The 13830-nt window shown below is 38.9% G+C and overlaps 1 protein-coding gene across 5 annotated transcripts; it reads right to left on the reverse strand.

The window, feature by feature from the left end:
- Positions 1 to 44: 44 nt before the first annotated feature.
- Positions 45 to 11470, reverse strand: arntl2 (aryl hydrocarbon receptor nuclear translocator-like 2). 5 transcript variants are annotated; one of them, XM_037254694.1, is made up of 18 exons: positions 11184 to 11470; positions 9344 to 9477; positions 8308 to 8437; positions 8144 to 8197; positions 7793 to 7834; positions 7536 to 7693; positions 7037 to 7116; positions 6057 to 6149; positions 5451 to 5568; positions 5231 to 5377; positions 4436 to 4679; positions 3716 to 3822; positions 3473 to 3623; positions 3324 to 3388; positions 3098 to 3212; positions 2869 to 2983; positions 2353 to 2452; positions 45 to 2187 (listed from the first exon to the last, which is right to left on the reverse strand). In XM_037254694.1, the coding sequence occupies exons 3-18, from the start codon at positions 8409 to 8411 to the stop codon at positions 2030 to 2032; spliced, it is 1851 nt and encodes a 616-aa protein (XP_037110589.1). In that variant the 5' UTR covers positions 8412 to 8437; positions 9344 to 9477; positions 11184 to 11470; the 3' UTR covers positions 45 to 2029. The 5 variants fall into 5 exon arrangements, with proteins under 5 accessions (XP_037110589.1, XP_037110590.1, XP_037110587.1 ...); XM_037254695.1 differs by having other exon boundaries at positions 9332 to 9477; XM_037254692.1 differs by lacking the exon at positions 9344 to 9477.
- Between the last annotated feature and the right edge of the window lie 2360 nt (positions 11471 to 13830).

A 13830-nucleotide genomic window follows, 5' to 3' on the forward strand; every position in this document is an offset into this window, starting at 1 on the left:
AGTGGAGCAAAATTCTAGGTATTCTAAACCCTTTTTTGTTTTTTACCAAACTGAAAGTGGGTCATGTAAAATAATTCAGCCCCCCTGAGTTCATACTTTGTAGAAGCAGCTTCGCCTACGGTTACAGCTGCAAATATTTTGGGGGTATATCTATCAGTTTTGCACATCGAGATACTAACATTTTTTCCTATTTTCTCCCTTGCAAAACAGCTCCAAGTCAGGTAGATTGCATGGAGAGCATTTGTGAAGAGCAATTTTCAGACCCTTCCACAGATTCAGGTTTGGACTTTGACATTCTAACTGCATATGTTTATTTGTGAACCATTCCATTGTAGATTTTGCTTTATGTTTTGGATCATTGTCTTGTTGGAAGATAAATGGCCATCCCTGTCTCAGCTCTTTTGCAAACCCCAACGAGTTTTCTTCCAGAATAAGCCACTGCATCTCATCCTTCACAAAGCACTTAAATACAAAAGGCCTTCATTAGCACACATACACAAAATGTCTAACAGGGTAACAGATGATCTTACAATGTGTTAATTTTTTTGATGATGAATAATACAACTTTTTGCAAATTGAAATGCACCCTAATAAAATATACTATATCAAAGAGCTGGATTAGTTCTGCCTTCATTGACATAATTCATCTAGACTTTTTTTTACAACTGGACGCATTCCACTTTATGGTAAACATTGGGGAGGGAAGACCCAATTCTGTTCCCACACAATTTGCACCAATGTTTGCAGCAAGGTTCATAAATGCATGCCTGGGTGAGTTTTGCAAGGAAGTATGAGGCCTGGCCCTACAAAGCCATTAAACACAACTGTAATAAAACACAACAGTGACTCTAAAATAGGGAGCTTTCCCAGAGTAGTTCAAAGTATTAGTGCTGCAAAGGGGCTGAGATACATATTTGTAATGAGCAGATGTCCAAATACTTTTGCCACAATAATGTGTATGCTTATTTTTAGTGTGTAGTAGTTTGAGACACCTCCAACCCATGAAAGGCTAACTGGTTCAATAGCTCTATCCCACACAAGCCTTCCTGTGTAGTGTGTTGCGTGCAAGGACAACTGTGGACTAAACATGAGGTAACGCCGACTGAAAGACTCTCATTCAAATGTCAGATCAAAGTACAGCAACAGAAATGTACGTGTATCATAAACATTTGTGGAATGCATGATGACTAGTACGTAAAATAATCCCTTAAATCTCTGAATAGATGACTGCCACTGATAAAAACCTTCTTATAAATCAGACCAAAAGTAAGAACACAGTTGCACATGTGAACAAAACAATTACACGTTTCAAGTTTAAGTATGTAAGGGAATAATGTAAATTGTTAAATACTGCTACAGCTGCTAAGAACTGCGTGACTTTACGTTAATAGTGGGTGGCTATTTTTCACCCCCCCATCAGTCCTGAGTATTCACCTTTTATACTATCACACTTGAAAAATAAACTATATCATAGCTTTAATAAGACAGATATGAGGTGATTGATGAGCCATTGTCTCTTAATGTCTATTTAAGTGGTATTATGAATTGCACATGCGGGTAATGCAATGTTCATAAACCAACAGGGACAAAAACGTGCTCTGAGGCAAAAGTGGGAAGGGGGAGGTTCACCAACAGGAGTAGAATTGCTCCTTTTTCATCAGAGTTCGATGGAACACAAAAAAAAGGGAGGGGGGGCAGTTCAGTGCATTTTTTGCATCACTCTCATCCTGTGTTCAAGTGTAGGTGGAAAACATAAGCGGAACTCCCAAACCGCTGTTTGTCTCAACAATGTTCTTAATGACAACAGATTTGCCTCATTAAATTATCATTTTTCCATGGCAGGCAGATTGCAGTAAGGTTTTGGAGGCACATGTAGATCCTCCCGAGAAAAGCCAGTGTTCCTTATCTTTGGCGACACAGTTGCCTATTAAGAAGAGTCGTTCACATAGCTTATCGTAGGATTGATTCATGAATCAAACACAGCCTGACAGAGCATTTTTGTCACTGTCTCGGCTTTCAACTGCGGATTCTATAAGGACCAGTGCATCTCTTCAAAGTCCTCGCCTTCACCCAAGTTGGAGTCTGTCTCCAGGAGTCTCATGATCACTGCCATCGCTGCTTCGTCATTACTAAGACTGCCAAGGCCCGGTTCAACCATGCTGTCCAGGTCTAGCTGTGAGCTGTCCTCTGTGGTGGGTTCAGGGTGAGAACAAAGTTATGGACGTGTAAAGAAAATTGGATTGGAAACAACATAACTGAGGGAGATACCAACAAATGTAGACAAGAGAACAAACAAGCACATGCACGGACACCATTTAAATGATGGCATTGGAAAAGAATTATGGAATGTACCCATTAGTGTCTCCCTTCCAGGAATAAGCGCCCCCTGAAGCTCATCTTCTGAGTTGGACTTTTCTGGCATCTCCTCCTCTGTCACATCCCCATTTGGCACCTGGACAGCAAAATACATGGTGGTGAAATGAAACTGTGGGGGCTAAATATAACTTGGCAAGGTAGATGGTAACACACGCTATTAACAGAACCGCTCCTTCAATAGCATGAGAACATGTGTTTAAAAATCTTCTCTATGTCAACACCACAAGACATCTGTCTCAGTTAAAGTATGTCCAATTTTTATTGTATTCCACTTCTAGCTACACTCCTAAAATAGTAGTTTTATATTCATGCTCATCCTCAAGCAGCAACAGTTTTTTTTGTCTGCCGAAGCCTGAAACATTGTTTTTTTTTTTGGTTCATTTAAAAAATATCTAATTCATGAAATTTTGATGGCAGCAATGCTTTTATTAAGGAACTACTAAAAGGTATTTTCAAACAGACTTTGAATGAAGAGTTTAGAAATTCACTCACATTGTTGTTGACACTCACATTGTGGTTGACTTGGTGATGAGTCGTGGTGAGTGGAGATTTGTCCAGCGGCAGACTAAATGGGCTCACATTACCACTGGAGGGTGATGAGTTCATTCTAAAACGGCACAGAAAATGAACTTCAATTATATCAAGACATTTCTGACAATGCAAGTTTACAGAAAATAAGGAGGGAGAGGTAAAGTAGACACTTATCACAATTATTCCTCACCTATTAAAGTCAAGCAGCTCATTGGCAATCTGAGTCCCAATGGTTCCAGCGTATATCATCGTACCAGGTGTGGTAGAGATGCCTGGTATTATCGGAAGAGATTTCTTTCCATCTTCTAAAATAAATGAGCGGGAACAGTAGATGTACCTTTACCATACTTACTTCCAGGACTCAAGTTATTTTACAACACCATACAATGAGTACTTTTTAAGTCATTTTAACTGACCTGCTACAGCCTTAGAAGACTCTTCAGTCTTGTTCCCTGACCGACTTGTTTGACTGTGATCATTCCTGAAGTGAGAGAAAGGGAGAGCGCTGACGAAATAGCTCCCTACATTTAGCCGATAAAAATGAACCCTTGAAGCTTCTACTTACGATATGACTGTATTTGTTGACACGATATATTCAACTTCTTTGGTCCATGGGTTTACAAAACTAAACCACTGACTTTGCAGCGTGACAAAAGAGCCATATTTTGTTTTAAACTTATAACGGTTCGTGTCTATTTTCTCCTTACTTCGTAGCACTGGAAGATGGAGACGCAGCAAAAAGGAATTGTGTTGATATAGCTCTCGCCCATTTAGGCAGAGGGATTGACTGTCAAGAAATTTAACTTACCTTTTCGATGACGGTCAGCTAAATGCGCTAAGTCGTCTTGATGGAAGTACTCGTAGCATGAAGTACCGAGCAATTCTTGGGGAAGGTAACCAAGAATGGTTGTTGCTCTGCAAAGAGTCACCAATAATTAGAACAAAACACTTGTGAGTAATAGCAGTGTAAATTAATGTGTAAAAGCTATGAAATATGACTCAAACATCCTACATGGTTACATTACCAACATTTGGTACGAAAGACTTTGAAAATAGCTCATTTGGAACATGGATAATCATGATATAGAACAGGGGTGTCAAACTTTTTTTTCGCGGGTCGCATTGTAGTCATAGCTTCTTTCAGAGGGCCATTATGACAGTCAACCCAAATAAATGTATGAGCACCTCATATTATAGCGAGTAAAATCTACAAAACAAACTGACAAATAACTCGTTTTCAAATCAGACGAGTAAAAACTGGTCAAATATTTAAAAAAAAAAGATATTATTAAAAGTGACGACAATTTGCAATTCTAGTAATGACACACGAATTTAATGCACAATTTGTCTTCGCGGGCCACATAAAATGATGTGGCGGGCCGTATCTGGCCCCCCGGGCCTTGAGTTTGACACCTGTGATATAGAATCATAAAATTATATAATAAATTTGATATATAATATAATAAATTCCCCAAATGTTTCACACAGAAAGTTTGGAAAGTATTGAAGCACTGAAATTCCAGTTTACCTTTGATCAACAAAGGTAAACTTGCCATCCATGGTATAGCGTGTGACGAACTCTGTGGGTTTGACCCGGAAAGCTCCATTAACTTGCGGGGACGAGTTGGAGTGGATGCGCCCCACGGCGACCAGACAGCTGAAGTGAGAGCTATCCTGCTTATCTGCGTCGCACTGGCCCTCTGCTTCCAGCTGACTGGAGTGCCAGCTACGCATGTAGCCTGTACAGTGGACTGTGCAGTATTTCTGCGACTCTAAGTGCACACAGATACAGACCAAATTGAAATAGTACGTTGGGATATTAATACAGTGAAACCGCGATTTACGAATTTGTCCCGTGATCGTGTTCGTAGGTCAAAAGGTTCGCAAGCAGAAGGGATTTTTCCCATAAGAACTTTACCTTGAAAGACGTAGACAGCTTGCTCTAGTCTAGGAGTAGGCGCTTGAGAGACAGTGGGCTGTGGGAGATGGCGAGTGGGAGAATCCATGCACGTATGCTTAATTTCTACATTTGCGACACCCTCTTCTGACTACCCTCACATCTTTTTGATTAGGAGACATGATTGACTGTGTATGAACTTGTCAATATGCTAACACGCGGGGAAGGTAGGGTAGAGACACACGTCACCCGACATGCTCCGACAGTCGCTCACGGGTTCAGATGTCAAATTTGGTTCGTAATGGAGGCAAAAAAGTTTGGAGACTCCGGTTCGTAACTCGAAATGTTCGTAAGTAGAGTTTTCTCAGAACTTCAAAAGCAAAGAGGCAACATAAGGCAAACGGATTCACAGAATCACTTGACTACCTTTCTTTTTGGACGTGCTGGCTTGCAAGTCCTTCTCCTCAACTTTGAGGTTTTTGTTGCACTTCATGCGATAGAAGAAGGAGCGCCGTGCACCTGAACACAATCGTGCTGCGCCCACTGGAAGGTCAGCCTGCACCTGCAAACCAGCTGTAGATACGACAGTATCACAAATGTTCTCACGCGAACGCACACACTTAGGAAACAAAAATAATTCTTTTACTTTTTGCATCTATTAGCCGTTCCCGTGGGTACAGTTCAGAAGCCGACAGCTGCTCCTTTACTTTGCCTATGTCTTTAGGGTGGACATAATCAAAGAAGCTCTGTCCAATCAGTTCCACCTAGAGGGAAGAACCAAAATGTGTCAACCTAACCTACAATGATGACCAAGAAGTCAGAACCATAGTTTTAATTATTAACAGGGTATGGTGATAATAGATGTCACACCCCAGAACACATCACTAAATGGAAGTCAAGAATTCATTTTATACACAGACCATGGACTACGTTATGACAACTTGCACAATATAGAAGTTCAATTATTCTTTGTGCCTACAAAAATGTATATTTTGTTAATTATTAATTGGGCAAGACGTTTATTATTGTTGTAGTAGTTTGCGGGCTTGTAGTACTGCATCGTCAAAATGGAGCACACACGATACAATTGTTTGATAAAGCCCTTGTATTGAATATCTGCATTCTTGTGGTTGTTGCTGATTGATGATGTGTACTCTGTTTTTAGGTGTGTCGCATTAAGTGTGTCAGGAGATGCTGCAGGTAGAGTAAAAATAAAAACAAACAAAACAGATAAAGCAAAAACAAGTGTTACCCGACTATAATTTAATATCTTCGTGATGGACTCAGAGACAAAAACAATTTTCCCACGATCACAGCCGACTACAAACAGGAACCCATCCGCAGCCTGCCGACAACAAAAAAGAGAAAATCTGTACGGTGCGCCACTGTGAGAACATGGTCAAGACACCCTCACGTTACCAGAGAGACTACACATATGAAAAGCCCCCAAATTAGAATTAGTGGTGCTCCGATCATCAGCCAGAGATTGTGAAGGGCTAATTTTCCTGAAAAAGTACATGATCATCATATTAATCAATGCAAAACCCGGCCACTCACATCTCATGACGTACCCTCCCCCTTTTCTTAGCACTACACGGACACATGGCAAACTACACATTAGGGCTGCTCGATTATGGGTAAAAATCATAATCACGATTATTCTGTTTAATATTGAAATCACGATGATGTTTTTGAAATTGGAAAAGCATGTTAAAAGGTTTTATTTTGAAATCTAAGAAGAGAAAACCTAGCATCCTTGAACAAAAATAAACTGCCGTTCAAAACCATTCAATGGTTTTGAAATGAGCACGTTCACAAAAACGTCCATGGAGCAAAAATGTGCTACGTTCAGTTCACGTTTGTCCAAAATATGAACACTATAACACTGCCTGTTAATACGGCCTACATCTCCACTCTAAACACATGCGGGGGCGTCGCTGTTGAGTTGCGCATGCACGTCTCAGAACAGAAACACCAAATAATCGTTTGGCCTCGATTATATTAATTTTGAGATCATCTGAAGCCAAAATCGTGATTATTAGAATGTGATTGATTGGGGAGCCCTAATACACACACATGTTGCAGTGCAAAGATTTTGCGACTTAAGAATGTGCGGTGATCAGGATCGGAATCGGTTGAGCTCACTGGTGGATGATCGTTAAAACCCTGATCGGAACACCCCTAATTAGAATAAAGCATGGCAGGTTAGTGCAAATGAAGTCAGATGGCTACCTTTAAGATAAGGTCTTGGAGCTCCTCATCAGGCAGGAATGACGGTTTATAGTTGGTGTCAGAAAAAGAGCTTGCAGAACCTGGAGTGTGGGAGAATTCAAAACCATTCGAAAATAAGTGAATCATGCTGCTTAATTCTTATTCCACAAACACAATATTAATCAGAATGCCGTGTTTAGACTAGTCGGGGCACATACGACATATTCTAAAGAAAATTTGTGGACTGACTTTGCCTTTAAAAAAATACTTAAAATATACAGTATATAGTCTATCACAATTTTTCACATATTACAAGTAGATCTGTAATGGAGATTTAATCTACCACATTAAAAGGGGTCCACTGTAAATCCTATTCCTAGATTTCACATTTCATTCTCTTAATATTCTGGGAATTATGAATAAGTGGTGAAAACAATACGGGACATCCCAAAACACATTCCAAATATAATTCATCTATATTTATAGGGAGTGATGATTCATTCCGAGTAATATCTGGTACCTCTGAGGGATTTGAGGTGCTGAACGGCCATTCTGAGCACAGTGAGTTTGTCCAGCTTCCGAGACATTGGGTTACATGTTGGAATCAAGTCTGACAGCTTGTCAATGAGCGTGTTCATTTTGTCCCGCCTTCGTTTTTCTATTTGGCTGTGTGGCTCCCTGCATAGACAAACAATGATGTTTTCTTTTACCCCAGGAGCGCAACAGCATATTCCACATTTGTTTGGGATGTGTGGTGTCAAAAGTGGTGTTTACTACCTGAAACATTTCATTTTGGCATGTTGATCCTCTCCATCTGTGCTGTAGAGAAAAAAAACCTTTCAATTTGACATTATATTATTATAAAATGGTGTAAAAAACAAAAAAAGAAACACTGTAAAATGCAGACCACACCTCAATATTTAGTACGGCACACACAATATTTTGATTAAATTATTTTCAAAAGTTTCCAACAAAGTGGAAATTTTATGCATTTCTTGATTTGAACGCAGCAGCGGGGTTGTTTTTAGCTACCAATATTGGAATCAGTTATCGGTCGGGCTCTAGTATACATTTCCCAGATAGATAGGTTCAGTACAATTACATGTGCACTCGCACGTGAACACCTACTCGTTTTGATCCTCTTCCATATCTGCATTGAGGATGGGGGTCAATCTTGTTTCCCTAAGAAGATGAAGAAACAGAGACAATAGTCATCATCGGCAGTCATTTTATTAATTTGTGTTTACTAAAGGAAACAAAATTGATAACATACTGTGTGTAGTCTTACTTACTGGTTGTCCACACTGCCCTTTCGCTTCCGGGGCATTTCCATGCTCAAAGACATGCCAACCATCGAGGATGGATTCATCAGGCTGGGTAGAGGGATGCAGTTCATTTGGTTTTCCTCAACCAGCACATCATCTAGGAGGGAAAAAACAGAGCAAGCTGCAGGTGGATGGAAATGCCGCATGAACGGGAGCTCCCAGAAGTCGAATGTTTCTCGGTGTAGAAAACTTCAAATTTCTGTCATCTTTGTAATATTTTGGGAAATCTCAATACAGTTGAAGCTCGATTTTACATGGATTTCACCATTTTGTATTCCCATAGCTCGAGGGCAGTCTTTGTCACAGCTAATACAATTCCGCACATCCTCTGATGACAGGTAATCACTGATGTATGTTTAAACATTCTGGATGCTTCTCTGTGGTTGCAAAATGGAGCGCTGTTGCGACATCTTCTTGTCAAACGACTTGAAATTAGTCACGGAAATTAAATCACTTGCGCTAAGGTTGTGTGTTGTTTTCCAAATGCTATAAAGTTAGTGCTCACAGTTAAAAAGAAAATGTATGTATTTACGATGAAAAAAATTGGGGTCCATGACTAAACCGCGTTAGACAGAAAGTCAAGTCAAATCAAACCAAACCAAACCACATAGAGTCGAGCTTCAGCTGTATTATAGTAATGCAATATATATCGACTACACATATTGGGGAATACAGGGGTGACATTGATGACAGTGCAGAGATCAATAAGATTCAATGTTTAAAAAATACTTCTATTGTGTACATTTTCCATAGTTTAACAGTAAGAGGATCATCTATTAGGCAACAAACCAGGGGTTGTCTCGAGTCATAAATCTCCTCCATCTGAAAAGAGTGAAAATCGTGGCTTGCCAAGTGTTCAAAGAAAAGCTTGCATGCGAGAATATTATTGGACACAGATGTCGATGAGTGAATGCAGGCACTGCCAGCGGGATACTAAAGCTTAGCTTCAGTGGTTGAGGCGCTCACAGGCTACACATGACACTATACATACACTAGCCTGCACCTCTTCAACACAGATGAATCTTTCCCCCCAAAGCCATCCATCCAGCAATCTTCTATGGCAGAGATTTCCAAAGTGTGGGGTATCTATCACAAATTGTATAGTGGGAGTAGGTTCAGGAACTTTGGAGGCAGAGGCTGCAGTGGTAAACAAAATTGTTATGATGATTGTGATGCTAAAATAGTTTTGACATACTATAGTTAATGTTTAAATGTCAGAGATTAATATTACATACCCCTAATAATCTATTGCCCTTTCTGCAAATGCGTCTAAAATGTCAAAATGGCTAAGAGGTTCGGTTTTCTAAAATATTTGTTCACACAGCCTTCATACATGTTAAGATTTTATTGCAATCGAGTATAATAAGCGTCACATAAGGACTTGTTTCAATGTTACTGGATCACCCGCCCCCAAATAAATGCATGTATTTGGCAAGCTACTAAGGCTCAAATAAGAGAACGGCACGAGATAAACCAAATGCAGGCAAAATCCATGACCTCTATTTTTAGCTCTTTTCCACGCTGTGACCCAAATAGTAATTAAAAGATCATCTGCTTGATAACTAGGTTATAGAAATGATTGGGCATCCCTACATGCATAATCCTGGTCTCTACATTGATAGCTCATAACCATGAATGAACATTCTACTGAAGTCATATCTGCTGTTTCCAACCCCAAAGACTCACTTAGTTAGTTTATACAAAAATCCTCAGTGTATTGACTCGCAGTGCAGCGACTGATCCAATCAACTGCTATTTTTATTTTTTTATGGTCGTTGAATTGTTTAGATACCCTGTTTAATTTAAAATTGTCCATATACTCAAAATTACAGCCTCCCAAGCAAAAAATATTCTCCGATTTTTTGTAGTCATTCTTGAATGCAGACTGATTATGTTTGCGTTTTCTTTTTAATGTTTCTGAATACAGGGATATAAATTAAAATCACTGAAAAAAATCTGATTCATCAACAAAATTAGGTATGAACGAGAATCGATACCAAATATCGGTGCCGATACCACCTTTATTACAAGCCGCCCATTTGTAACCTTTTTACGATCAGGAACTGGAAATCGGAAGAATCGAAAATTGCCATAAATTTAAAATGCGATTTTAATTCTTTATACCCTTATATTAGTGCATGTCAAAATATGACTTAAGTGCATTCTGTACAAGATAAAAACAAATCTGTTGGGCTGTCACAAAATTATGTGAGACCCTAGCGTGTAAAATTGACAGTGAATACATTTTTGACATGCAGGTATGTCCAGCTGCGATATGAAACAGAATTATGATTTTTCATGAATTTTAATCACAAAGTGTTGGGGGTTTGTTAACTTTAAACTGGCCGCCTTAACGTGATATATTGATCATTTGATTCGATGGTGTACATACGTATAATAAATATGAAGTCAGCATAAGTGGTATTTAAACATCCAGTCCTAACATGGGGGGAAAAAAGCTCGAATGGGTACTTTTGAGATCCGATAAACAGGCCTTGCTACAATGCTAGGCTAACATTCATTTGATTTTGCTCGTCTTTCAGACTGCTCACGCTTTCATTTCAAATGGAATTATGACAGATCGACACGGTCTTGTTAGGCAGAAGTGTCTATAAATGTGAAAGATAGTTAAGCGTTGCATAAAGAGTCGAAAGGGTGACTTGGCTCTACTGATCTACTGACCTACTTTTGGAATCAGCGCAAACTTACGGTCACCGTTGCGGAATAAACAAGCGGAACGGCAACGCTTATCACGCTCGCCAGAAAAATCCCTACGCGACACGTTGAGCCTGGACGCAGCAAACAATCAAATTAGGGAGAATTGCATTAAATGATTGAATAACCTCTTGCTTCGTCGTCCGTTGTGTCACCGCCGTCGGCGGCAGTATGCTTGGCCGCCGCCATGGCTGAAGCCGGTGCGCTGGGGCCCACGACTCCACGGCATAGATGAGGCGCTCGAATTGCGTCGGAGATCGCCTTCTGTCTTTACCAAGACGAGGAGTTAAATAAACAACGAAAGACACATTGTTTGCAGCTGTCCAGCTTTTATACGATGAATACAGAGAAATCGTCTCGGAAAAGCGAGCGCGGAAGAGATGGCACTTGTCTCCTCCTACCGGATCACCACCGTATTTCCCTCCTGTCACGCCACTCCAACACTCAGAAAGTCATTGTTTTCATTATTTGTCATGACTGAAGTAATAAACTTGATTAAAGTCAAACTACTAGTGTATTTTATTGCGCCGTTATAGTAGGAGAAGGATGAACTATATACCTATGAACGGTATTTCCTCATGGAGACAGCCATAACAATGTACACTGCTAATATAGTATTTCTTTCAAAACACTTCATAAAACGATTTGGCCTGATAATACTGTATTCAAATATTGATGCATACTGATCAAATATATTACGTATTTACTGGCAATTATTTTAATAATTCATGCTTATCTATATATTTCACATTCTTCATTAGAAACGGTTAATTTCAGTTGGCGTTTGGTACACAATATTAATGTAATTTTACTTGAAATTTGTATTTCACAATTAGAACCGAAACTATATCTACACACAGCAATGTATTGAATTAATTTATTATTAATTCATGATAATATGCCTTTTGTAAATGTATTAAAAATGAAAAAAAAAAAAAAAGAAGCGATTTGCATGTCTGCTCGGGGTTCCAGTTTCTCATGTGGCCCTTCTGCAAATTTAATTGCCCAGCCCTGGGCTATATCGTTGTGTGCTTCCCTAATGACCTGTCCAGGGTATTAAATCTGATTTTATCCCATGTCAGCTAGGTTGGGCTCCTTCATTGTTATCATTGAATAATAAGACAAATAATGTCACATTCAATGGCAGCACTCACTTAAATTATCAGTTCACAACTCTTATTCTGAGATATTATGTGTTTAGATTATCAAACTACTGCTGGTCAGAGGCATACATTGTACTGCAGTGGCTTCAGGGCTGCATTAATCTCGCAACACTTCTCACGCTGACCACAAGATGGTAGACTAGTAATGTTATGAAACCACGGCTCTGAGTCCATTTCACAATTTTTAAGTTTATTTGATGTGAAGTGAATTTGGTAAACTGTTCTGTCATTTGAATAAGTAGTACAAATTTATTCAGTTTTATTTAATTTGCCAGGAAGCATTATTTATTATTTACAAATAAACTGTTGTGTCATTTGAACAAGTAGTACAAATTTATTCAGTTTTATTTAATTTGCCAGGAAGCATTATTTATTATTTACAAATAAACCTGTTCTGTCATTTGAATAAGTAGTACAAATTTATTCAGTTTTATTTAATTTGCCAGGAAGAGAGGAAAATTTTATTATTTACAAATAATATAATTTTCCTCTATCTATGCCAGCGATTTGCAATTAAATGCTTTTTCGTTACACGGCACATGATAGTAAATCGATTTGTGTATGAATTAAGACAGGATCATCATTATTTTAATATCATATATAAATATCTATCTATTAATCTCTTCTGAGGTCTTCCTCTTGCTCTCTGGTTGGGAAACACTGCTTTAGCGAATCACCTACATACAGTTTGGATGAATTAACCTAATCAAAAAGTAATAAATAAAGACACGAAATGATGTAAGAAATAAAGTATACCAGTTTCCTCTCTTTCAATTTTTCAACACCAAACCTATCCAACAACATGTATTAAGACACAGTTATGCTGTAAATGTTTTTTCTCACATTGCTCACAAAAAGTTGGCCGCATACAAAATGTCAATCATTTGAAATGTTCCGTTTCTTGAGCTGGAGAATTCAGAAACAAATGGACCCCCCTGTTTTTCTTTTTAAATTATATTCAGACAAAGCAGACAAGTTTCGATAAAAATTCAGCATTGGAGTAGCGTATGTAATAATAAACTTAATAATGTCTCGTGAAAAAGGGGTCTTTTGTTGCCTTTTCATTTAGAAGTCAGGCAAAATGATAAAATAGCAGCCATGGTAACGCTTCACCATTATGAGGTCTAGTTCTAGTTCACTTCCCCCCAGTGTTGTTCCTGTTGGCTATGCCAAGTGGATGTGTGATGTACCAAAGCTACTCTGTCTATTTGCACAATATTAAGGCTATGTCAATCATATCAAGGCTAAATAGTCTGCAAGTGGCTGGCTGTCTATTCTCACCTAAAGTCGTTACCAAATGGCAGATACACAACAGAAGATGGACAAATATTAAAGCTGTGTTTGCCAGCAGGCAAAACAATTGCTCTGTGTTGACGTAACAACGTCTCTCACTTGACTAAGAGACTTGTTGAAGTTGGAACATCCCTAATTTCAAAACATTATTAAGTGAAATCAATGCAAATAATATAATAATGACTGTAGCAATACACCGTAGCAAATAATATAATTCCCATTTAGGAACATGTACTTTGGTCTCGCCAATCTCATGCAATTTTGGTCTTGTCAATCTCATGCATCTTTCATTGTTCACCTGACTGGCTGAGATCAGATG

The sequence above is a fragment of the Syngnathus acus genome, chromosome 6, assembly GCF_901709675.1.
Source record: "Syngnathus acus chromosome 6, fSynAcu1.2, whole genome shotgun sequence".
NCBI lineage: Eukaryota > Metazoa > Chordata > Actinopteri > Syngnathiformes > Syngnathidae > Syngnathus > Syngnathus acus.

Bases quoted from the DNA above. Each gene is read 5' to 3' on its own strand.
- arntl2 (XM_037254692.1), bottom strand. From the start codon at position 11,244: ATGGCGGCGGCCAAGCATACTGCCGCCGACGGCGGTGACACAACGGAC. The intron at 7,694-7,792 runs GTAGTAAACACC...TTGTCTATGCAG, and splicing joins GCCAAAATGAAATGTTTCAG to GGAGCCACACAGCCAAATAG. The intron at 3,389-3,472 runs GTAAGTAGAAGC...CTCTCACTTCAG, and splicing joins TCAACAAATACAGTCATATC to GAATGATCACAGTCAAACAA.